We start from the raw sequence: 24,839 nt of genomic DNA, 5'->3' as shown, positions 1-24,839 counted from the left end.
CTCTTTCATTCCTGATATTGGTAGTATTTGTCTTCTTTTTTTCTTGATCAGTCTAGGTAGAGATTTATCAGTTTGATATTTTTAAAGAATCAGCTTTTGCTTTTATGATTTTTCTGTATTTTTCTGTTTTCAATTTCTTTGGTTTCTGCTCTTTATTATTTTCTTTCTTAAGGTTACTTTGAGTTTAATTTGTTCTTTTAGTCTTAAGGTAGAAGCCTACTTTATTGATTTGAGACTTTTCTAATAGAAGCATTTTAATGCTATAAGTTTTTGTCTGAGCAGTGTTTTTTAGCAGCATCCTAGAGTTTTTTCTTTTTTTAAAAAAAAAATTTATTTATTTATATATTTTTGGCTGAGTTGGGTCTTCATTGCTGTGCACAGGCTTTCTCTAGTTGCGGCAAGCGGGGACTACTCTTCGTTGCGGTGCTTGGGCTTCTCACTGCAGTGGCTTCTCTTGTTGCGGAGCACGGACTCTAGGTGTGCGGGCTTCAGCAGTTGTGGCATGCGGGCTCAGTAGCTGTGGCGCATGGGCTTAGCTGCTCCGCGGCATGTGGGATCTTCCCGGACCAGGGCTCGAACCCGTGTCCCCTGCATTGGCAGGCAGCTTCGTAACCACTGTGCCGCCAGGGAAGTCCATCCTAGAGTTTTGATATATTGTATTTTCATTTTCATTCCATTCAAGTTATTTTCTAATTTCCCTTTGACTCATGATTTATTTATATGTGTATTATTTAATTTATAGTTATTTGGGGATTTTCCATGTATCTTTATGTTATTAATTTCTAATTTAATTTAATTATGGTTGTAGAGCATACTTTGTATGACTTCTTTTAAGGTTTGTATAATCTGTCTTGGTGAATGGCCTGTATATACACTTGGTAAGAATGTATGTTCTCTTTTGTTGGGTGGGGTTTCCTATCAGTGTCATTTAAGTCAAGTTTGTTGATAATGTTCAGGTCTTCTGTATTCTTGCTGATTTTCTGGCTTATTGTTCTATAAGTTACTAATAGAAGAATTTAAAATATTTAAGTATAATTTTAGGATAGTCTGTTTCTCCTTTAATTCAGTTTTTTCTTCATGCACTTTGAAACCCTATTGTTAGGTGCATACATATTTATGATGTTATATCTTCTTGGTAAATTGGCTGTTTTTTAAAAAAATTCTTATTTATTTATTTATTTACTTATGGCTGTGTTGGGTCTTCGTTGCTGTGCATGGGCTTTCTCTAGTTGCTGCGAGTGGGGGCTACTCTTTGTTGCGGTGTGCAGGCTTCTCATTGCAGTGACTTCTCTTGTTGCGGAGCACGGGCTCTAGGCACACAGGCTTCAGTAGTTGTGGCGCACAGGCTTAGCTGCTCTGTGACATGTGGGATCTTCCCGGCCTGGGGCTTGAATCCATGTCCCCTGCATTGGCAGGCAGATTCTTAACCACTTTGCCACCAGGGAAGCCCAAAATTGGCTGTTTTATAATTATTTAATGTTCTTTTAAAATGTTACTGCTGATTTATTAATTCTTTGTTCCAAATAAGCACTATCCCACAGATGAGAGTTTAAGTAATAACTGTTCAATACTTCTGTTGCTTTTGTTTTGAGTTTTCCAGATCTCCCTTCAGTTGTTGTGTTCTAAATTGTAGATGGTCCCAACAAGCTTCAGTGCTCAGGGTTGGTGTTGGAATCTGGATATGGGAATATATGAGGATTAGGTATGTGCCTAAAAGCCATACCTAAAGAGGACTCTGAAACTGGGAGTTTGAGTAGCAAGGATTCAGCTTCTGATTTATATGCTTTGTATCTTAAATGTATAATTCCTTTATCTTTTATTAAAATCAAATATGGGGAGCTTCAACAGTTGTGTAAACATAATGGTAAATGAGTACACATGTACTTTCCATGTAAATTTGTAGCCAACGTTTTGCTGTATTCACATTTTTTCTCTCTTCTGTATGTGTGTATATGTATGTTTTGTATATATATATACAGGCACACTCCCCATTTTAACAGCTGAACCAATGAAAGTTGTAGACATTGTAACACTTCTAAAAATTTCAGCATGCCTCTACTTCATGAATAAGACTATTTTGCTGTGTCATTACAAAATTTTTTTCTTTCTTTATTTTGGCTGCGTTGGATCTTCGTTGCTGCACGCAGGCTTTCTCTACTTGGCGAATGGGGGCTACTCTTCGTTCTGGTGTGCAGGCTTCTAATTGTGGTGGCTTCTCTTGTTCCGGAGCGCGGGCTCTAGGCATGTGGGCTCAGTAGTTGTGGCTCATGGGCTCTAGAGTGCAGGCTCAGTAGTTGTGGCGCATGGGCTTAGTTGCTCCGTGGCATGTGGGATCTTCCCGGACCAGGGCTCAAACCCGTGTCCCCTGCATTGGCAGGCGGATTCTTAACCACTGTGCCACCAAGGAATTCCCCTAGGAAAATGTTAAAGTAATTTCTTAATGACATCTATTATCTATTCTTATTTAGATTTATCTAGTTGTCCCAGATTATCTTTTATAACTTTTTTCCATACCGGGTTTCAACCAAAGTTCATATTTTGTCTCATTTGGTGTAGACCAGTGTTTCTCAACTGGGGACAGTTTTACCCTCCAGGGGATGTTTGGCAATGTCTGAAAATGTTTTAACTTTTTCCTTTAGTCTTTGTATTTCCTATAAATGAGAAGTTAGGTTTAGAAGTTTAATTAGAGTCAAGTTAAACATTTTGGGTAAGAACACTTCATTTTTGTTCTGTTTACTTCATATTGCAGCACATCAGGAGACTAAGTTTGGTCACTTGGTTAAGGTAATGAATGTCAGGTATCTACAGTGTAATTTCTCCTTAGCAGTTCACAATATTTTGGGGTGATCCTCTGACACCCTGCGTATTCTGTTACCCATGATGCTTTAGTATATTTATCGATAATCCTTACCTGAATCAGTTATGGGGTTCTAAAGAATGATTCTTTTAAATATGTCATTCTTTTCTTTGTTTATTACCAGCATTTGTCAGTAAGAAAGAACCTTTCTTCTTATTTTTCTCTTTTATTTAATTTTTAAAATTTTTATTCATTTAATTTTATTTATTTTTGGCTGTATTGGGTCTTTGTTGCTGTGTGCAGGCTTTCTCTAGTTGTGGTGAGAGGGGGCTACTCTTCGTTGCGGTGCACAGGCTTCTCATTGCTGTGACTTCTCTTTGTTGTGGAGCATGGGCTCTAGGCGCATGGGCTTCAGTAGTTGTGGCACGTAGGCTCAGTAGTTGTGGCTCGCAGGCTCTAGAGCACAAGCTCAGTAGTTGTGGCACACAGGCTTAGTTGCTCCACGGCATGTGGGATCTTCCTGGACCAGTGATCACACACGTGTCCCTTGCATTGGCAGGCGGATTCTTAACCATTGCACCACCAGGGAAGTCCCCTGTATGTATTTTAGTATCAACTCATCTAGCATGAGAAAAAGTTTTGAAAAAATTATTTTCACTGGAATCATGTTAAATGTAGGTGTTAACTTTAGAAGGATTGACATTTTTATAATGTTGAAGTTCAAGTACAAGAGATGTCTTCATTTTGTTCAAGTCTACTTTTGCATCTTTCATGGGTTTTAAAAAAGTTTTCCTGAGTTGTTGCATTCCGAGTATTATATCTTTTATGTTTCTATTATAAACAGCACCTTTTCATCCATTGCATCTTCTAGCTGGGTATTTTATGTATATAAGAAGGCCTACATTTTATATCCTGTTACTATGTTAATTTCTTTTATCATTTCATTTTAGCACTGATTTTCTTGTATTTTCCAGTCATACCCATCATATCATTTGCAGTTAGAGACGGTTTTCTTCCTTTCTGGTTCTTATACTTCTAATTGTTTTGTTCTGTCTGCTTGTGCTGGCTAGTACTTTCAACACAGTGTTAGATAGTAGTGGAAATTGTGGGCATCCTTGACTTGTGTGTGCTTCCCTCCCCCAAACTGCCCGTAAATTGAGAGAAGAAAAGGTCCCTGCATTCCAAAGAATGTAATGCTGGATAAAGCCATTCCCCACCTCCCTACCCCTCAGTAGAATGAACCATCTGAAAGTTTAATGTATTACTTAAAAGGTACAGTGTGCTGGTGTTAGGTGACCGTATTCTTAGTCCCAATTTTATGTAATGTTGCCCTTTTTAATAACGTTGTTTTGTGTGTGTGATTTAATTGTATGTTTTTCTAACATTTCTAATAAGACTCATCCATTAAAAAAGTCTTTGAAACATTATGTTGCAGTTAGGCTCTCCTTTTGCCTGTTTGTATGCTCAGACCATTGGTAAGTAGACTTACACTCTGAGAAACAGGGCCAGGAAGTCGATATGAGGTCATTATGTTGATTTTTTTTCCCCCTCAATAAAGGTAGCTCAAACAACATTAGAAATTATTATATGCCTTTAAAATTATGCTCTAGTTGCTTAATTTTTATAAGCTTTAGGGTAGAAGTACAATCAAAGTTCTCATTTCTATTTAGTATTAAATTGTAGCATAAAAAAATGATGTATCTAAGTTACTTAAGTAAGTATGCATACATGTGATCTTTAGTGCCTAATGTGGTATAGATGCTGAGTACTTTGTAAGTTGAAGCTGACAGGCCAGAAAACTGCATTACCTCTTTCCTTATATGATTCTTCTTCGGTGAGTATATCTCCAAAGAAATGAATTAGGTGGTAAATTGGATGGAGTTGGGGAGCTGGTGCTGCTTGGTTAGCTTTTCCTTTGTCGTACCAGAGACATTCCATTGGTCATAATGAAGCCCGTGAAAGATGGATGAGTGATACTAGAAAAACAGCTCAACACATGCTTTATTTTGAGTGAACCTTCATAATTGATTTGGTTTGTAAAAGAAAACATACTTCTCAGCTCTGGTAAGACATGGAGTGCTATAATGCAAAGAGAGCTCTGGCCTTTGAATCTAGTCATCTGGGTTCTAGTCTTGGCTCTTTTTGACCTTGAGCAAGTCATTTATCCTCGTTAGGTCTTCTGTCAAATAGTAAGTTTGCTCAAACCATCTAAGGTCTCTTCCACCTCTAAATTCTCAGACAGTAGAGCAGATATGGGTTTGGTATTGACTGTTGGCATGTTGATGCTCGTATTTTAGGCATTTTAAGCCCCATATCCCTATTTTTATTTTGGCAGTTAGTTGCCTTAGGGAATATATGTATGCGTATGTGTATATATAGTGTATTCTAAATTTACGTGAGAATAAAATATTTTACAACTATCCTTTTAAGCTAGCACAATCTGTTACAGAAGGGTTCTGTAGGATCTATTCTTAACTCTTGAAGTGACAGAAAAATTTCCCTTTCATTTTCACGATTTTAAGACTCTATAATCAATCTAAAATAGGTGCGTTATCTGAGTTCTATTCCGTGTTGCTTTAAAGTCTTCAGAATTCTTCTGAACAACGTTTTTCCCTTTGATTGTGATCTTTTTAAATATTCAGGTTTTTTTTACCTGAATGTTGTGTTAGGAAAACTCTTTGAGTTTTCAGTCTGTTAAAGCTATTATTTCTTGAGTCATATTGTGATATCTACAGTACCTGTGCATTAATGGCCTCTCCTTACTTCATTTGAAGAGTCCCGATATTAAATCAGTTTTCAAAAGAGGAACCAAAGGCAGGAAAACAATTACAAACATACTTCACTTCAGAGATCATTGTTTTTTACCAATAAAATGTCAAAATGAGTTGCAAAAAGCATTCAGTTGTGGAGTAAAAATATTTAAGATTGTGTTTCTTATCGATATTTAGCTCTGAGAAGCAAATCTTTCTTGGGGTTTTTACATGTTAGATCTATTTATTTGTCACATCTTTGGGAAGAAATGTTGAAAGGTTACAAGGAAAGAGAAGATAAGGCGTAGATGAATGTTATCAAGAGGCTTCTGAGAAGGGTGAGTTTTTGGCAAAGTTTTGAAAGTAAATGTGTATTGATAGGGAAAAAAGGGTGTTTTCTGAAATAACTTAGTTTTTTTAAAAAAAAATTAATTTCTTTATTAATCTTTTGTTTCTTTTTTTCGGTAAGGAAAAATTAAGGAAGGTACTTTGTTTTATGGTCTCAGAATGTCAGGTTCTGTTCAGAAATCATGAAAAGAAAAAAGACTTAGTCTGTATATTTTTGCAAAAATGTTTGAAGATTTAAAAATTCATATATACTTCCAAAGTTATTTTTATTTAACAAGCACTTACTGTAGTTTTATTATATATCTATCATTATTGTAAGTGCTATACAGTGTTAATTTATTAAATCCTCATAACAACCCTAAATGTTTTCATGAAGATAAATATTTCAGGATGATAGTTTAAATGCTTTTGCTAAATTTTCATGTTTTTCCCCAGTTTATTTAACAAAAGTAATAACTTAGACGATAAACCACATTTAGTTTAACACGAAACTTTTCTTTTTTTTTTTTGCGGCACGCGGGCCTCTCATTGTTGTGGCCTCTCCTGTTGCGGAGCACAGGCTCCGGACGCACGGGCTCAGCAGCCATGGCTCACGGGCCTAGCCGCTCCGCGGCACGTGGGATCTTCCCGGACCGGGGCACGAACCTGCGTCCCCTGCATTGGCAGGTGGACTCTCAACCACTGCGCCACCAGGGAAGCCCTAACATGAAGCTTTTAACCTCATATTTTGTAGTGAAAATTCTGTACTGCTTAGTGGTTTCATTAAAATATTTTATGTTGCAAAGATTTAAGTATTTTTTTTAATATTTATTTATTTGGTTGTGCTGGGTTTTAGCTGTGGCACGTGGGCTCCTTAGTTGCGGCATGCATGTGGGATCTAGTTCCCTGACCAGGGCTCGAACCTGGGCTCCCTGCATTGGAAGCACAGAGTCCTAACCAATGTGCCACCAGGGAAATCCCAAGACTTAAGTATTTTTATAGTGGACATTTGATAGGCAGATATTCTCCATTACAGATGTTTGTGATATAGGGAAAGCAGAGACCTAGGCGGAAGTAAAAGTAAGCTTTACTTACATGTCACAAGCATTCATTTTGTCTTATTTACTTTTACACAAAGTAATTACTTTGGAACTGTTGACAGCATACAGATTTGAAAATGCATTTAGAGTAATGATTATCCCTAAGCAGCATAATGTATCATTTATACTTTTTTTAAAAAAATTTATTTATTTAGTTTTGGCTGCGTTGGATCTTCGTTGCTGCACGCGGGCTTTCTCTAGTTGCGGTGAGTGGGGGCTGCTCTTCGTTGTGGTGCACGGGCTTCTCATTGTGGTGGCTTTTCTTGTTGCTGAGCATGGGCTCTAGGTGCACGGGTTTCAGTAGTTGTGGCACGTGGGCTCAGTAGTTGTGACTCGCGGGCTCTAGAGCGCCGGCTCAGCAGTTGTGGCGCATGGGCTTAGTTGTTCCGCGGCACTTGGAATCTTCCCGGACCAGGGCTCGGACCCGTGTCCCCTGCATTGGCAGGCGGATTCTTAAGCACTGTGCCACCAGGGAAGTCCCATTTATACTTTTTATTTGACTTTATTCTTATGCCTTCTACAGGTGAGGGGAGATAAAATAAAGCTGTCATATTTGTAAGGAAGGTGCTTTTACTTTTTCCAAAGTATCTTCTACCTTTACTGTGAGCTAGTTTTTCTGTTGGGTTCTTCTCTTTGAGGACCTTTCAGTTTCCTTTGCTTAAGTACCGAGATCGTGGAGGTTTTGTTGTTGTCTTTGCCTTTGCGTTGCGATTCTCCCACAATTACAGTTATATCAACTTTCTCTCTGGTACACTTAATACATATGACAGACAATTAGACAATAGACAATTGTCTAATAGACATTAGACAATTCTCTGGAACTCTTCAAGTAGACATGAAATTTTATTCAAATAGGTATTTATTTGAGTATTGAATTAGCTACCTATTCAAATAGGTATCTACTTGTGATGTCTTATCTTCCACTCCCTGCTCAGTAAACTAATAGTGAATGTTGTCTCTAAACTGTTTCTGACTCATCTAAAGGTTAATATAGCAGAAAATAAAATTTACCTTTAATTTTACCTTGTTGGTGGAATCAGTAGGGGGTGGAATGTGATTATCTGACATATTCTGAACACCTTTGGGTGTTCTGAAGGTGAGGGGATGAGACCTGATGTGCTGCCTTGAAATAAGGTGGCCAGATTGGGTGAAGAGAGCATGGTTTACTCCAAGTGTCAGACCAGATACACTTTGCAGCATGAATTGGTCCCGTCGTCTTGAAATATAGCCTGGTATAGGATGTAGAGATTGCCTAGGGGCTAGAGTTATTTTGTTTTATTTCTGTTATGAATAACTCAAATTTCATCTGACCCTGGGCCAGTGAGGGAATGGTTGATATCAGGGATTCTTTAGAACCATTTTGAGAGTAATTTCTTTTAAATTAGTATTCTTCCTGCAATTAAATATAGAACATTGAATTTTGATATACACCCTCTCCCTCCTACCCACTCTGTCATTTATTTCACACCCACTCTTACCCAACACTCCATGGAGCTTCAGTTTTCTTTTTACCTGTTCTTCTGTTTAACCATTTCTTATCTGTGGCTCTGTGTAAGATAAGAATGTCTCTGTATGTCAGTATGAGATCAGTGGTCATATGCCAGGTAAGTATCTGGGTGCAAAAAAGCTGCATCAGACTCGTTATAGCACTACTACTACATTCTCTAAGGAGCCACGCTGCCACTTAGAGCAAAAAAGGAGTGGACTCTTACCCTCTTTTTTCTTCTCCTCTTGGATTAAAACTAGAGTAGGGTGTTGTAGTTCTTCTCCTTGTGGTTGGGCACTTCTCCTTTGGCCTAGTATCAAGGATCGCCTGTTCCAATCCTGGTCCCTCTAAAGAGTAAAGCACTACCTCTCGCCCTCATCCCTTTCTAAATTAGCTTCTATATTTGAGTTTCAGGGAAAGATACTTACAGTTCCTTAGACTCATGTCCAGAACAGGGTGCTAGAGGAAGCTTTTCTATGATCAGGTTTCCTTGTGGATCTGGTGGTTTGGCTGTTCTTCCTTTGGATACCACAAAGTAGTCTTTTCCCTCTTTGAGATTTCTCAGTTCCTGCTTTCCGGCTTCATATGTTCAAGGGTCCTGAGATTCAAGGACCCTTGGACATATGCCATTTGGTTTCTCCTAGTATCTCACCTCTCTTTTATGCTATCCTTTGACTCCTTTTAAATTCTGCCACTGCTGTCTGATGGAACACTTACTACGATTTTTCTAGATAATTTAAAAAATTCTCAGGCTTCCCTGGTGGCGCAGTGGTTGAGAGTCCGCCTGCCGATGCAGGGGACACGGGTTCGTGCCCCGGTCCGGGAGGATCCCACATGCCGCGGAGCGGCTGGGCCCATGAGCCATGGCCGCTGAGCCTGCACGCCTGGAGCCTGTGCTCCGCAACGGGAGAGGCCACAACAGTGAGAGACCTGTGTACCGCAAAAAACAAACAAAAATTCTCCTTTGGAGAAGGCAGACTGAATGGAAAAGAGCTACTAACTTGTCACTGGAAGATTTGAGTAGAGCTACCTAATATCTCCATTTGCTCTTGTGGATCTAAAATAAAATAGGTTAAGGGAATTCAGAATGCAAGAGTTAGCTAGTGGGCCAACTTTCCAGCTATAATTTTGATGAAAGAACCAAAGAAGAATGGCCAGATAGCTATTAAAACATCTTTTATAAATTTTGGTTTTGATGTCAGCCTTTTATTTTTCTTCTCAGTCGCTTTAGGTCGTAACCAGCCTTTGAAAAAGGAGAAACCCAAATGGAAAAGTGATTATCCCATGACAGATGGACAACTACGCAGCAAGAGAGATGAATTTTGGGATACTGCACCAGCTTTTGAAGGCCGTAAAGAGATTTGGGATGCCTTGAAGGCTGCAGCACATGCTTTTGAAAACAATGATCATGAACTGGCACAGGCAATCATTGATGGTGCGAACATAACGTTACCACATGGTAGGTTTGGTTGTTGTCAAGGACAAAGTGGAACATCATCAGCTCCTTTCTAATGGCAAGAAACCAAATGGGAAGTGTTCATTTTCCTGCTATGCATTATTCTAAATTTTTTTTTTTTTTAATGTAGCAAAGAGGAACATTCCACTTTGCTTCTTGTATATCTTTTAGCTGGAGATGGGTTTACTCTGTGTGTGTGTGTATGTGTATTTTTTAATATCAAGAAAGAGAACACTTGATAAACCTGTATTTTCTAACTTCCGTCTAATCTAGTTCTCCATCAAGGCCTGCCCCCGGCCCCAATCTTCTAGAGCTTCTAGTTCACTGGTTTCCTGCTAGCACTAGAGAGGTAGTCTCAAGTTTAGATCTCAGAAGCCATGGAGACTCAGTGGACACACCTTTAGTCATTATCCTTTCTCATTAAGTCTGTTTTTAACATAATGAGCAAACCTAAACTTAGAAGTGAGTCTCACATATTCTTAAGGACAGTTTTCTATGACTGTATCCCTGAGCTTTATTAGAAACCTCTCTCCTTTGCTTAGGAATGTGACTCTAACGACCACCATAAGCTTTGAATGTTTCCAGGGACACATGTATGCTGGATGCATGCATATCCTCATGTTTAGTCTCCTTGATTAGAAACAAAAAAGTTTCATGCTATACTAAGATTTAGATGTTAATTTTACAGTATATTATATTCTTGTTCTGTTGATTACTATATTTATAAATTGACTTTTCAGTTTTTCAAGTTAATATTTTTCTAAGTTGTCTGTTTAGGTCCGATATAATCCTATATTTCGTTGAATAGTTTTCTATTTATTATTATACTCTCATTGTTTAGTTTGCAGTATCTTCCTTTTTTTTCTTTTCTTCTTTCCTTTCTTTTTCTCCCCCCATGGGAATTTTTAGTAAAAGGTGAAAGATTCATACGATTTGAAGAGAAACACAAGTATCGTTCAGTATCTTACTTTGTCTACATTTTCAGAGGAACAGTGCTTTTCACTGTTTAATCATCGGCTTTGACTCTTTGTCAAATAAAAGGTATTTAACTTAGTATCCTTTCCAGTGTTCCAAATCTCCATTAATTTTCCGAATTAATTGTGCTTCCAAGAAACTTTTAAAAATATATATTCCATAGCTGTTCTGTTCTTTAGTAGTAAAACCTTATTAGGATGGGCTTGGGTTAATAACATTGAGCACCCTATATATATAGATCACTATATATAGATCACTTTTTCTACGCAGGTGTAAAAATAATCCGTCCTACATTTGAAAAATTTATAATAGAATGCAGTTTTAGTATGACTCTTTAGTCCCTATTTTCATGGATAGTCTCTGAATTCTTTACTTCTTACATGACTGGAGTGGACATCACCTTGTTCCATTACCTTTCTTAGTTCTATAATTTGTCTTCAAATACTACCTTTATATAATATAAAGGGAAGGGCCTTCCTTTACAGTTAGTTTTATCATCCATCTCTTTTTACTGCTTACATCCTATATTTTAAAAGCAGAATATATTGGTATCTGTACAGGCCCGCGAGTGGGGTGGGGAAGGTGTTTATCTGTGATTTAGGAGCCCAAGGCCCAGAACCTTGGAACTTTGACTTCCTTACTTTGTACCTGTCATAGTTACCTATGGGAAAATCTAATTTTGTTCTGTTAATTATGGCCGTGTTTACAAGTTCATGGAGGCATAACAGCTCTGTTACATTTAAGGTAGGGACCTATGCATATCCTATTAGAAACGGGCTCAGATCTCTAAAAACTCAAGTCCCTCATTTCTGTTTATCTGTGTGAACCGCAAAGTAATGATCCTGGCAGCCCCACCAACCAACAGACTGGGGAGAATTCTTAGATATTTGAGAGTATTGGATGAGCCTCAACTCGTCCCCTCTATGTTTAAGGAATATTTTCTGCTTTAGCATGAAAGAATCAAATTGACTTTCCTCAAGCTTTCCTCTTTGAAAGCTGTGTAATAACTTTATGTGTATTAATATTATTGTCATTGGTACCCTTGATTGATTTCCCTTGTTCATATCTGAAACTTACCAATAATGTTTCTTGGGTGGACTTTTGAATTATATTTCGTCAGGTACTCTAACTCACCATTAGTTTATAACTTAGCTATTTAGTTACATGTTTTTACCTACACCTCACTGGTATTGGTGAAATCCCTTCCATCTTTTAGGTGTAATTACGTAATTGAAATTTTACTTTGGATACATTTTGTTGTATTAAACCCTAACCATCCCAAAGTACTTCATATTTTGAGTTTAAAATATTGCATAGGCTTTAGCTCTTGTTTAGCTGGCTTTGGTATCAGACCTAGCCTTACTTCCTGCCTCTACTGTATTACTTATAGCTATGTGCCTTTGGGCAAATTGCTTCTTTTCTGTAAGCTTCATTTCTCTCATCTGTAAAATATGGATTGTAAGTACCTACATTGTAGGGTGGTCGTATTGATTAAATGTGATTATAAAACATGTAAATTGCTTATCATAGTCCAAAAAACACTTAATGAATAGTAGTGCTGATGATTGTATCTTTTTTTTTGAATTTTATTTATTTTTTTATACAGCAGGTTCTCATTAGTTATCCATTTTATACATATTAGTGTATACATGTCAATCCTAATCTCCCAGTTCATCCCACCACCACCGCCCACCCACCACTTTCCCCCCTTGGTGTCCATACGTCTGTTCTCTACATCTGTGCCTGAATTTCTGCCCTGCAAACCGGTTCATCTGTACCATTTTTCTAGGTTCCACATATATGTGTTAATATACGATATTTGTTTTTCTCTTTCTGACTTAACTTCACTCTGTATGACAGTCTCTAGATCCATCCATGTCTCTACAAATGACCCAATTTCGTTCCTTTTTATGGCTGAGTAATATTCCATTGTATACATGTACCACATCTTCTTTATCCATTCGTCTGTCTATGGGCATTTAGGTTGCTTCCATGTCCTGGCTATTGTAAATAGTGCTGCAGTGAACATTGGGGTGCATGTGTCTTTTTGAATTATGGTTTTCTCTGGGTATATGCCCAGTAGTGGGATTCCTGGGTCATATGGTAATTCTATTTTTAGTTTTTTAAGGACCCTCCATACTGTTTTCCATAGTGGCTGTATCAATTTACCTTCCTACCAACAGTGCAAGAGGGTTCCCTTTTTTCCACACCCTCTCCAGCATTTGTTGTTTGTAGATTTTCTGATGATGCCCATTCTGACCGGTGTGAGGGTCGTTTCTTTCTCTCTTCTCCTTCTGGGACCCATATAATGCGAATGTTGTTATGTTTAATGTTGTCCCAGAGGTCTCTTAGGCTGTCTTCATTTCTTTTCATTCTTTTTTCTTTATTCTGTTCCACAGCAGTGAATTCCACCATTCTGTCTTCCAGGTCATTTATCCGTTTTTCTGCCTCAGTTATTCTGCTATTGATTCCTTCTAGTATATTTTTCATTTCAGTTATTGTATTGTACATCTCTGTTTGTTTGTTCTTTAATTCTTCTAGGTCTTTGTTAAACATTCCTTGCATATTCTCGATCTTTGCCTCCATTCTTTTTCCGAGGTCCTGGATCATCTTCACTATCATTATTCTGAATTCTTTTTCTGGAAGGTTGCCTATCTCCACTTCATTTAGTTGTTTTTCTGGGGTTTTATCTTGTTCCTTCATCTGGTACATAGCCCTTTGTCTTTTCATCTCGTCTATCTTTCTGTGAATGTGGTTTTAGTTCCACAGGCTGCAGGATTGTAGTTCTTCTTGTCTCTGCTGTCTGCCCTCTCAAGGATTGTATTTCTTGAACTCTGACATTAACAAGTAAATTCCTTGCACCTAAATTATAGATTTCAGTCATTTTCTGGATGTACTGTCTACTGGTAACATCTTTCTTTGGCTTTTGGAATACCCTTCTTTTGGGCATATGCCTAATGGAATTTTGAGGTTATGTTCATTCAATAGCGACAATAGTGGCAGATTTATTTATTTATTTATTTAAAATTTTTATTTTATTTATTTAGTTTTGGCTGTGTTTGGTCTTTGTTGCCGTGTGCGGGCTTTCTCTAGTTGTGGTGAGCGGGCTTCTCATTGCGGTGGCTTCTCTTGTTGCGGAGCATGGGCTCTAGGCACCCAGGCTTCAGCAGTTGTGGCTTGTGGGCTCTACAGCGCAAGTTCAGTAGTTGTGGCGCATGGGCTTAGCTGCTCCGCGGCATGTGGGATCTTCCCAGACCAGGGCTTGAACCCGTGTCCCCTGCCTTGGCAGGCAGATCCTTAACCACTGTGCCACCAGGGAAGCGCAGTAGTAGATTTATTAATTAGACACCTAGCAGTGAGGACATTGTTAGTTTAGCATCATCTCACACCTGATCCATGCCCATCCCCTTCCTCTCCGTCTGTCAGTATTACCCATAAGATTACTGAACTAATCATAGATTGACAGCCTGAAGAGATCCTAGGATATACACTCCTTTCTAAGTTTTCTTCCAAAGATCTCCTTTTTTGTTTTCATCTCATCCTCTCTTCTCTTCCCATAATCTTTTTGTTATCTCAACCTTATTCATATTATCTTCCTAGTATAAATATTATATATAAAGTTCTTTAAAGCTTGAAAACCATATGAAAATGTCTTTGTAAATGTTGTTTGTATCTGTGTTGTCTGTTATTTTAGATTGTATGCTCAAAGTAAGCAAGGATTATGCCCTTTTTGATTTAAATTGTATTTAGTGTCAGTGTTTTATGCATAAAAATTATGTATTTGTCAATGGCCTTTTTTCTTGTGATGATAGTTACCTTTTCTGTTGTTTCAAGGAAACAACAAAAAACCCTTTTCCCCATATTTTCTCTTTCTTTTCTTTCTCTTATAGTGGTTCCCTTGATAATTAATGTGTTTTATCTTAATTCCAGTCAGCAGGTCATATTTATTGTATTCCTGCCTGTCCAAGCACAAAATAATTCTGTGCTCTTTAATTATCTTCCTCTATTAATATCTGTGAGAAGTCTTTAGTTTGTTATTCTCAAATGGCAGTAGGGATTTTTAAGAGGGAAGTTGGTGTCATAACTACCTGGGGATTTTACATATGAATGTATATTTTCACTTTGGAAATTATGACTCAGGTAGAGGATAATATGGACATGTGTAATAGTGTACTATTGTGGAAAAAGCTCCCTCCGTGATTCTAATGTCTGCTACTTCTTTTCCACAGCCTCCCCATCCTAGAAGAGCTTTAGTTTTCATTATTTACACAGCATTTTTTACTCATGGTCTTAAATTTCTTAAAGAGCTTATTTCCTTTTTCTAATTGAGTGCTATTTTGTCACTACCTAAAATTCCTAAAAACATTCCTAAATACAGTGTTTTGCCTGTGAAACCAGCTTATAGATTAAATGGCATGCCCAAATTAGCATAAACATGGTGAAAAGAAGGTGGTTTTTATTTTCATATTTCACAGAGTCTGGTTCATAGTGGCTATTCAGATATTTTCGGTGAGAGCTCGTTCAGAAACAGTATCTGTTTATCTGGTAAAGAGGAGGATTTAATGCTTTTTTAAAATTATTATTCAGAAGATTTAAAAAGATTTTTAAAATTGCCTACTCCTTTCCCTACCTTCCAATTTTCTAGAAAGGTTGTTGTTTATTTCTTTAGCATCTACAATTAATGTGTTTTCCATCTCCTTGCAATTCACGTGTAAAAGCTCCCTTCTTAATCTTCCCTGTATAGGAGGAGTAGCTGCTCACTATTACCCATTCAGTTGGACTTTTTTTTTTTTTTTGCGGTACGCGGGCCTCTCACTGCTGTGGCCTCTCCCGTTGTGGAGCACAGGCTCCGGACGCGCAGGCTCAGCGGCCATGGCTCACGGGCCCAGCCGCTCTGCGGCATGTGGGATCTTCCCGGACCGGGGCACGAACCCATGTCCCCTGCATCAGCAGGCGGACTCTCAACCACTGCGCCACCCGGGAAGCCCTCAGTTGGACTTTTGAAGGCCATTTTCTTTTGTCCTTTCTCATTCTTCAGGATATGCGAGGTAGAAAATAGTAATTCTTGAAAAACCTTTATTTTTTAGTCACCTTCAAAATACAGGTGGGAAAGGAGTTGCCCAGAATTTTTCTTTTTCCTGGTCTTTCTTATCTCAGAATATATCAAATGTGAATAAATTAAATTATGTATAATGCAGTTTAAGTTGTTTAAAACTAAGGCACTTATAAATAGCATAAATAGAGCATTTCTGTGTATAGGAAGCCAACATGATGATAAGAACTCCTGGTCTGAGAATCAGAAATAATAAAATACTATCAGTTCATGTTTTGAATTGATGTTATTTAATTCTCATGCCTGTGATAATCACCTACAACAGTCCCCATTTTAAACAGATGAGAAAACTGAAGCACAGGGAAGTTACATTATTTTTCCGAGGTAGAAGTCATGAAATTGGGTTTTGAACTCAAGTCCTACATCTAACGGTAACTAAAGCAACTAAGTTACAGGGTCAAGACATTTCATCTGTGTTTTCTGTAAAGTTACTACATGAGTAATTTTCAATGTTAATTCCATGTGTACCATTTTAGGTCTCTCCCACACTATATAGAATACTTTATTTTTTTATAAATTTATTTATTTTATTTGTTTATCTTTGGCTACATTGGATCTTCGCTGCTACTTGCAGGCTATCTCTAGTTGCAGGGAGCTGGTGCTACTCTTCGTTGCGGTGTGCGTGCTTCTCATTGCGGTGGCTTCTCTTGTTGCGGAGCCCGGGCTCTAGGCGCACAGGCTTCAGCAGTTGTGGCTTGCAGGCTCTAGAGCGCAGGCTCAGTAGTTGTGGTGCATGTGCTTAGTTGCTCCATGGCATGTGGGATCTTCCCGGACCAGGGCTTGAACCCGTGTCCCCTGCATTGGCAGGCGGATTCTTAACCACTGCGCCGCCAGGGAAGTCCCTAGAATACTTTAAAATGATATACTTCTATTAATACTAAAGAGAAACAAGTGAATTCTCTCAGACATGGACAGATAGGAAATGCATATGTGTAGGCCTTGTTTCTCTTTCCTTTAAGTGTGTTAGACGCCCATTCAGAAGCAAGCCATGGGACTTCCCTGGTGGTGCAGTGGTTAAGAATCTGCCTGCCAATGCAGGGGACACGGCTTCGAGCCCTGGTCTGGGAGGATCCCACATGCTGCGGAGCACCTAAGTCCGTGCGCCACAACTACTGAGCCTACGCTCTAGAGCCTGCGAGCCACAACTCCTGAAGCCCGGGCGCTTAGAGCTTGTGCTCTGCAACAAGAGAAGCCACCGCAAGAAGCCCGTACACCGAGACGAAGAGTAGCCCCCGCTCACCACAACTAGAGAAAGCCCGCACACAGCAACGAAGACCCAACGCAGCCAAAAATAAATAAATAAAATAAATTAATTTAAAAAAAAAAAGCAAGCCATGAATTCTGATTCCTTTAAAGGTCCCTATAAGAATTTGTCATTTAATAAACTTAATTCATGAACATAAAGCTTAAGAACGAAAGCATGAAAATTGTACATACATGAGAGACAGAGGATTTTTACCAGACTTGTGTTTAGAAATGAAATGGGGCCTTAATAAAGGATCTGATGACTGACTAATCATAAATTAAATGTTATATCCTTTTCCTCTCTCTATCCTCAACGAAACAAAAATGATTTGGAGTTACACAGTGTAGCTTTATCCACTCCTCGGCTGCTGTCACCCTTTTTCTTCAGGTAGAGCAGCAAAGGGCCTAAAATAGCTGAGGTGGGAGTTTGTCCCTGAGTCAGTAGGCTTGTCTCTGAAGAAGACCTCCTTTCTTTGCCATTCTGGGTGGTGGGGATGGACGGAAAGCAGGGTTTCTGATGTGGTCCCAGGAAGTGTACTGCACCGACTTCCACTTCTGTAAAGCCAGGTCAGCTAAATAAACCAGTGCCTGAGTGCTGCTGGTCTGTTCCTCTGTTCCTTTTAAAGAGTTGGAATTAAAGATCAGTGTCCCATTAGAAATGTGGCCAAATGTTACACAAGCTCTTAATCATGGTCTAACCATCGTAAGACTTTGGTAATACATCCAAACTAAGCCACTTTTCACCTGTGCTTGCTAGAAGAGATGATAGACTTGGTACTTCTGAATCCCAGTCTTAATAGCTAATTTGGTGGAATGACACAACTGAACCTGCTTCTCCTAAAGCCTGACTATCAGACATAAGCTTAATATAATTCCCAGCAAAGTGTTTGCATGAGAGAGCCTGTAATTTGTTAGTCCTGAAAGACGGCTCATAACACCTGGATGAAGGGTAATTTCGATGGCCCTTTTGACATTATTGTGAGGTTTGTAAAGGACCCCATGAAGCATAAAGCAGTGGGCTCAAACATTATGAAACTTTGATCCTTTGTGATATTGCTATTGGTGAGCTCTCCTCCGTAAGTCTGGTTCTGAGATTTAAAACTTGTATGAGAAGGGAACTGACATTATATGTACTAGTCAATTTTGCATGTGTTTTATTATTTAATCCTTACAACTACTTTGTGAGGTAGATAGTATAGTCCTTGAGGAAACAGACTGAATATGTCCAAGATTAGGATTCAAATTAAAATTTGGGTGTGATGGCTCCAAAACCACTGTTCCTTCTATCACATTTACTGCTTCTCCAGTCTTCTATTCCTCTGTCAGGCTCAACAGTGGGCTGCCTGAATCATAGGTCTAACCCACTCTTTCTTTCCTTCCCATTCTTTCTGTTACTTCAGCGTTCTTTTCCTTTTTAGCTGTGTCCAACTCACTTATGTGTTTAGGTCTTCTGTTGTCTTAGGAAGTCATGTTTTATGAAGAGTTCATGCGTTCTGGATCAGTTAGAAAAGTGAAGTCGAGAATAAAGACGTCTTTTCTCATCCTTGGAAGAAACCCCCAATGTGACAAAAGCCTTGCAGTTCTAGGATATTGCTTTCCTAATTTCTTAATTAATTTTGGGAGGACCGTTTTCTACATCAGATTGCTAGTATGTTTTAAATATTAAATGTTTTCAACTCTTTTGAGGTATATTGAAGAACACTAAACAGCACATATTTAAAGTGTATAGTTTGGTTAGCTTTGACATGTAAACACCCATGAAACCATCACTACAATCAAGGTAACATTTTAATATCCTCAAAAGTTTCCTTACATAAAAATTTATTTTTAACTTTTGCAGATTTGTTCATGTAGCTCTGCAAGTCTCACGTGGTAAAAATTTTAAGACTGAGCTGCAGTCTTGCAGGAGTGAACATAGAGGGAAAACCAGTGAGGCCTTCAAATGCTTAAAAAGACGTCTTTCTTTTTAACCTGAAAACTACTTGAGAAAGAGTAAAGTGTTAGACGTTCTGGCATTTAGTAAAGCTATTTTTATTATTTGGTATATAATTTAGTCTTTATAAGTTTCTTGTGAAGTATTTTGAAGCCTAATTAAAAACAGCCATAGAAAAGTGTTGACCAAGGAAAATAGAACATCTGAGCCAGTCATCTAGATAGAAGATAAATAAAAACAACTTCAAAAAATTATGTATGGGGCTTCCCTGGGGGCGCAGTGGTTGAGAGTCCGCCTGCCGATGCAGGGGCACGGGTTCGTGCCCCGGTCCGGGAAGATCCCACATGCCGCGGAGCGGCTGGGCCCGTGAGCCATGGCCACTGAGCCTGCACGTCCGGAGCCTGTGCTCTGCAACGGGAGAGGCCACAGCAGTGAGAGGCCCGCGTACCGCAAAAAAAAAAAAAAATTATGTATGAAATCAGAACAGAAGGTAGTCTTGGCAGCGTTCTTCCTACCCTGGGGAGCTTTCAGGGGTTCCTGGTCTGCGGAAGCAGTGGCCTGGCAGTCATTTATCCCGGTGGCCATCTGTCTCTGCTAGGACTTGAGTGAGGCCTATAATGGGTTTTTGAGGAGACGGGGAAAAAAAAGACAAGTGTACTTAGGTGAGCAATCTAAGCAAGCCTGGCTAGAATGTCTTTAGAACTAGTGAAGAATTATTAGATGAACTGCACCGTCAGTGGCCAGTGGGTGATGATTAAAAGCCTTTTGTAAATTGCATAATTAAACATAGCTAGGAGTGATTTTTGGAAACGTAAAAAAATCCTTATGTTATCAACTTTTAGAGTGGTTCCTTCCCTTCTTTGTTTAAATACAGTGTTTCTTTAAGCAAAACTCTCTTCTAACCATGCCCTGTTTTTTACACATTGCTCTCAAATATCATAGATGAGACAGTGATAGTAATAGGTCCATTCTGTCACTACATGTGGTGGCTTCGCAGCACTGAAACTTCTTAGTCAACACTTTCTTTTGCCTCATCTTCCAGATGCTTCTTTGACCTGTCACTGACATCACTGGCAAACGTATTGTTGGGCTGCATTTAGAGTGTTGGTTTCTTGCTCCTTGTGATTCACATTTGGTTCTTCATCCCTCTGGTATTTGTCCTTTGCCTTTTTCCAAGCACATTTCTTCCTCTCCTTAACCATATCATTAACCTGGGAGTCTCGTAGAGCTGTCACGAGCCCTATAGCCTTATCCGTGTGTTACACACTGACTTCTTCAGGAATCAGATTATTTTACTGTGTTACTTAACTATCTCTGACCCTGGGCAAGCTACCTCTCTCTTCTTCAATTTTCCCATTTGTAAAATGAGTATGATAGACTTACCTTAGACGGCTGTTGTGAGGATTAAGTGTTAATGTATGTAAAGTGCTTAGACAGAGCTAGTAAGCCCTCTTAAGTGTTTGCTTTTATGTTTAAACTTACACATTCGAGATTATTACTCTACAAACTGCTTTTACCCTTTTCCCAATATGCTTCTTCAGTTACCTTCAGTAACTCAATTGAAGTATCTCCCTGAACCTGAAGCAGTTAAGAATCCAAGCAGAGGGCTTCCCTGGTGGTGCAGTGGTTGAGAATCTGCCTGCCAGTGCAGGGGACATGGGTTCGATCCCTGGTCCAGGAAGACCCCACATGCCGCAGACAGCTAAGCCCGTGTGTCATAACTACTGAGCCAGCGCTCTAGAGCCTGCAAGCCACAACTACTGAGACTGTGTGCCACAACTACTGAAGCCTGCACGCCTAGAGCCTGTGCTCCGCAACAAGAGAAGCCACCGCAATGAGAAGCCTGCGCACCGCAACGAAGAGTAGCCTCCGCTTGCCACAACTAGACAAAGCCCGCGCGCAGCAACGAAGACCCAACGCAGCCAAAAATAAATACATAAATAAATAAATTAAAAACAAAAAAAGAATCCAAGCAGAGAATCTTGTAACCCTAAATTCTCTGTCACTCTTATTTCCTGGTTAGGTGATTCCTTTCCTAACCTATCATTAGGTCTTGCCCCTTACCACCAGTTCTCTCAGATCCATTTCTTTGCATTGTTAGTCAGCTAGTCATTTTAGCAGGGCCCCCTGATTCCAGTCAGTCACTCTCCCTTCATGCAAATAATAAAATAATCTTTAGGCTTTGTCTTCTTCACTAGCATAACCCTAGCACCTGAAACATTGCTTGGCGTATAGTAGGCACTCAATATTTGTTGGATGAATGACTCATGGACCTATATTAGCCACATGTACCTATACTAGCCTCCTCTAGAAATTTCCTAGGGTATTAAGTCTAAACTCCTGAACCCTCCTATCAGGTTTTCACTATTGCTCTCTGTTTAGTAATTTCACACCATTGATTGTGTATTCCACCTCAGCAGAGCCACTTGTTATCCCCTACTTATCTTGTACTAATTCTTCTTTTAAAAAAATATTTATTTATTTGGTTGCACCGGGTCTTAGTTGCAGCAAGCGGGTTCCTTAGTTGGGGCAAGCGGGCTCCTTAGTTGTGGCTCGAGGGCTCCTCAGTTGTGGCATGCAAACTCTTAGTTGCAGCATGTGGGATCTAGTTCCCTGGCCAGGGATTGAACTGGGTCCCCTGCATTGGGAGTGTGGAGTCTTAACCACTGCACCACCAGGGAAGTCCCTCTTGTACTAATTCTTGTTTCCATATCATTCGTATTTCTTGGGATGCCCTACATTTGTATTCTGTGTCATGCCCAGAACACACTATTTCTACAGAATTTTTCCTTCTTGGCTCTACCAACTCTAGTCACATTTCTGTTGTGTGATATCTCAGCTCCTATGTTTGATTTTCAGTGTCAATTTGTATTTAAATCTTTGGTGGGTATGCTGTGTCTGCTCACCTTGATTATAAGCTCCTGGGGGTCAAGGACAGTCTTGGCTCTCTTGTAACCTTCTCTACTTAGTGCCAGTGACACATCCTACACACTTCTAGGTGTTTAGTAAGTGTTCATGCAGCAACTCTGGAACGCGAGAATTGTTTTCTAGTGATCTTTATGAAGTCCTAAAGAGATTGTGTGATTAGAGACCCTATTAGCAGAGCAGTTTTTTCTTTAATAAAGAGATATGGGGCCATAGAGTGGTGGAAGATTTAGGAGTATATTATTCAAAAGAGTTTGAGCCTGCAGAGGAGTCATTTTGCTCTGAATAGGTAATTTTGGGGTAATATTCAGCTCTGGGCTATATTGATTATTTTTATTGATACTTTATGATCCCAGATATTTAATTTGGGGATAGGGTAACCCATAAAACTGCAGCCTAAAAATGTAATTAAATGATGTTTGACTTCATGGCCTGAATTCTTCCCCTATTTAGTTTTTTGTTTAATCTAAAACTAGAGCATATTTATAACTCAGATTACAGTATAGTTTGACTGGTAGGAGTGAGGAAAGGAATAAACCAGGAAACTTCATGTTAAATAAATTGCAAGTTACCTTTCCCCAAAATATTGGAATATGGGAGCTTCTAAGCAATAGAGTCTGGATAGCTGATTTCCAGCCCCGTAGATGGGAGGCTGCCTGAGCTAGAATAAGAAGATATGCCATCTTCAGCTGTACCTCTTCAATGGAGTTTTTATTCTCACCCATTTGAGTCTGAAAACTGAACCCCTGACTTGCTGGGCTGAAGGGCAGAAGGGGCAAGACTCAGCTTTCTATTGTCATGAAAGAGTGAGTATTCAGCTCTAGGAAGAGCCAGAGTGCCTGTTAGACTGTACATTTGTTTTAAGCTTGGCATGCACTACTGTTTCAGCACTGCGCTAGAGGCTGCCATGGCACCTCTCGTCCTGGTTTCTAGGGAGGCTAAAAATATAGGCTGTCTTTCGGTCAAGACATTGTTCTGCCTGTAGTTTGACAGCTTTGGTTTGCACTTTTATTTTCTATCTCTTGTGGTGCATGAAGATGAAGCAGCATGTGCAAACCTGGAAATCACGTTAGAGGTCATTTTTATCCTGCCTCATTTTGCTAATTGAGAGAAGTATTACAGGTTAAAGAACATTGCTCAAGGTTGTACACCTAGTTAATAACAAGGCTGGGAATATCATCTTGGTCTCCTGATTCCAAAGGTAATGATTTAGAATGGTGCCTCTCTTAGAGAATGTTTTTCTAGCAGAACAGTTATGTAAATATATATGTTCTTGTTTCTATCAGGCTGACATTACTGATGCCCCAGTATCAATGGGATATATATCTGAAGGTATTTTCCTGAGAGAGATGATGAGTCTGTAGTGAACTCTCCACCTTCTCTTTGCTAGTTTTCCTAATGGTCAGCCCACCTGAAAGGCACTGAGGTTTCTTTGCCTTAGGACAAGGCTATATCAAGTATATAAACAGTGAAGTTTGCACAACTGACTATTTATAAATAATATTTATACTGCAGTGTGATGGTTACTAGTGTAGGGAATTGCTGGTGATCACAACTGGGCTTGAAGCATATCTATTTCTACAGTCATAGCAGTGTTCAGATTAGTGAATAACAGAGGCTGAACATTATTTTTAAATACAGAGGAAAGGGGAGATTCACGTGTATTAATGCTTGGTGCCTGAGTTCTCACCCCAGCCCATCTTATGTAACTTAGAAAGCAGGCCCAGTTCAACCCTTGGTGGATTGGTGACTGTTCCAGTCTCATTTGGGATGCTTTGGATTTTCAGCCTATTGATGGAGATCAGTTTATTAAGTCATTTGTTCATTGGTAACCGTTTCTCAGTGTCCACGCCCCATATTCATTAGCCTGTGTATGAGTGTTCTGAATATGGTAGATATTTTTGGTTTTTATCCAAATTGATAATCAGCTGACATTAATGTTCCAGTTTGAGCAAAAGACACATTATGAATAACCTTAAAATAAAACATTCATTAAGTATGCTTTCAAGTTCCCCAAGGGAAGCTCTGGTAATTACAATGGTTTATACTTTATAAAGAAATTAACCATGAATACCTTCTTTTAAACCATAAACACTTTTTTCCCCCTCCCCTGAGCTAGCCAGTTATAAACTTCATGCCTCTTTTGTTCTTCCTTTTTAACTCAAAGCTTCTCTGTAACAGATTGACTAATTTGGGTTAAATAAAACACCTCAGTCATTTCTGTGGTAGTTGTGCTAATGAGATCCATACATAAGCCATGAGACAATGGCAGCTGGTAAGCTTGTCATCTCTAGTTTGTGATCTCTTTGGACTGAGGACTTCCGGCCAAGTACTTCAACTTAGGAAGTCTAGGCACTAAGAGAACCACTCTGGAACACTGTGTTGTGGAGAATTGAGCTTAGGGATCTGGGGTTTTTGCCTTTTTTTTTTTTAAGGTTAGCTGATTCATTTCCTAAAAAGATATCCCAATGTAATTGGCATCTCCCATTAATTTGGTCTAAGCATTGATAATATTAGTAAATTGGAATTTTGTGTGCTTTCTTTTACTTTTTTTTTTTTTTTTTCGGTACGTGGGCCTCTCACTGTTGTGGCCTCTCCCGTTGCGGAGCACAGGCTCCGGACACGCAGGCTCAGCGGCCATGGCTCACGGGCCCAGCCGCTCCGCGGCATGTGGGATCCTCCCGGACCGGGGCACGAACCCGTGTCCCCTGCATCGGCAGGCGGACTCTCAA

At 39.3% G+C, this 24,839-nt stretch overlaps 1 protein-coding gene across 1 annotated transcript in view; it reads left to right on the top strand.

Annotated features, from left to right (window-relative positions):
- UBTD2 (ubiquitin domain containing 2) overlaps positions 1 to 24,839 on the top strand; it is a 57,054-nt gene that overhangs the window by 29,512 nt on the left and 2,703 nt on the right. Inside the window, exon 2 of the mRNA XM_082650563.1 lies at positions 9,683 to 9,919. Within this exon, the coding sequence (XP_082506689.1) occupies positions 9,683 to 9,919 (237 nt within the window). The remainder of the gene's footprint in view (positions 1 to 9,682; positions 9,920 to 24,839) is intronic.

This window comes from Grampus griseus (genome assembly GCF_964374135.1).
Source record: "Grampus griseus genome assembly, chromosome: 3".
Classification (NCBI taxonomy): Eukaryota; Metazoa; Chordata; class Mammalia; order Artiodactyla; family Delphinidae; genus Grampus; species Grampus griseus.
Note: the sequence above shows the minus strand (reverse complement) of the source record. Positions and strands in the feature narration are given on the sequence as shown.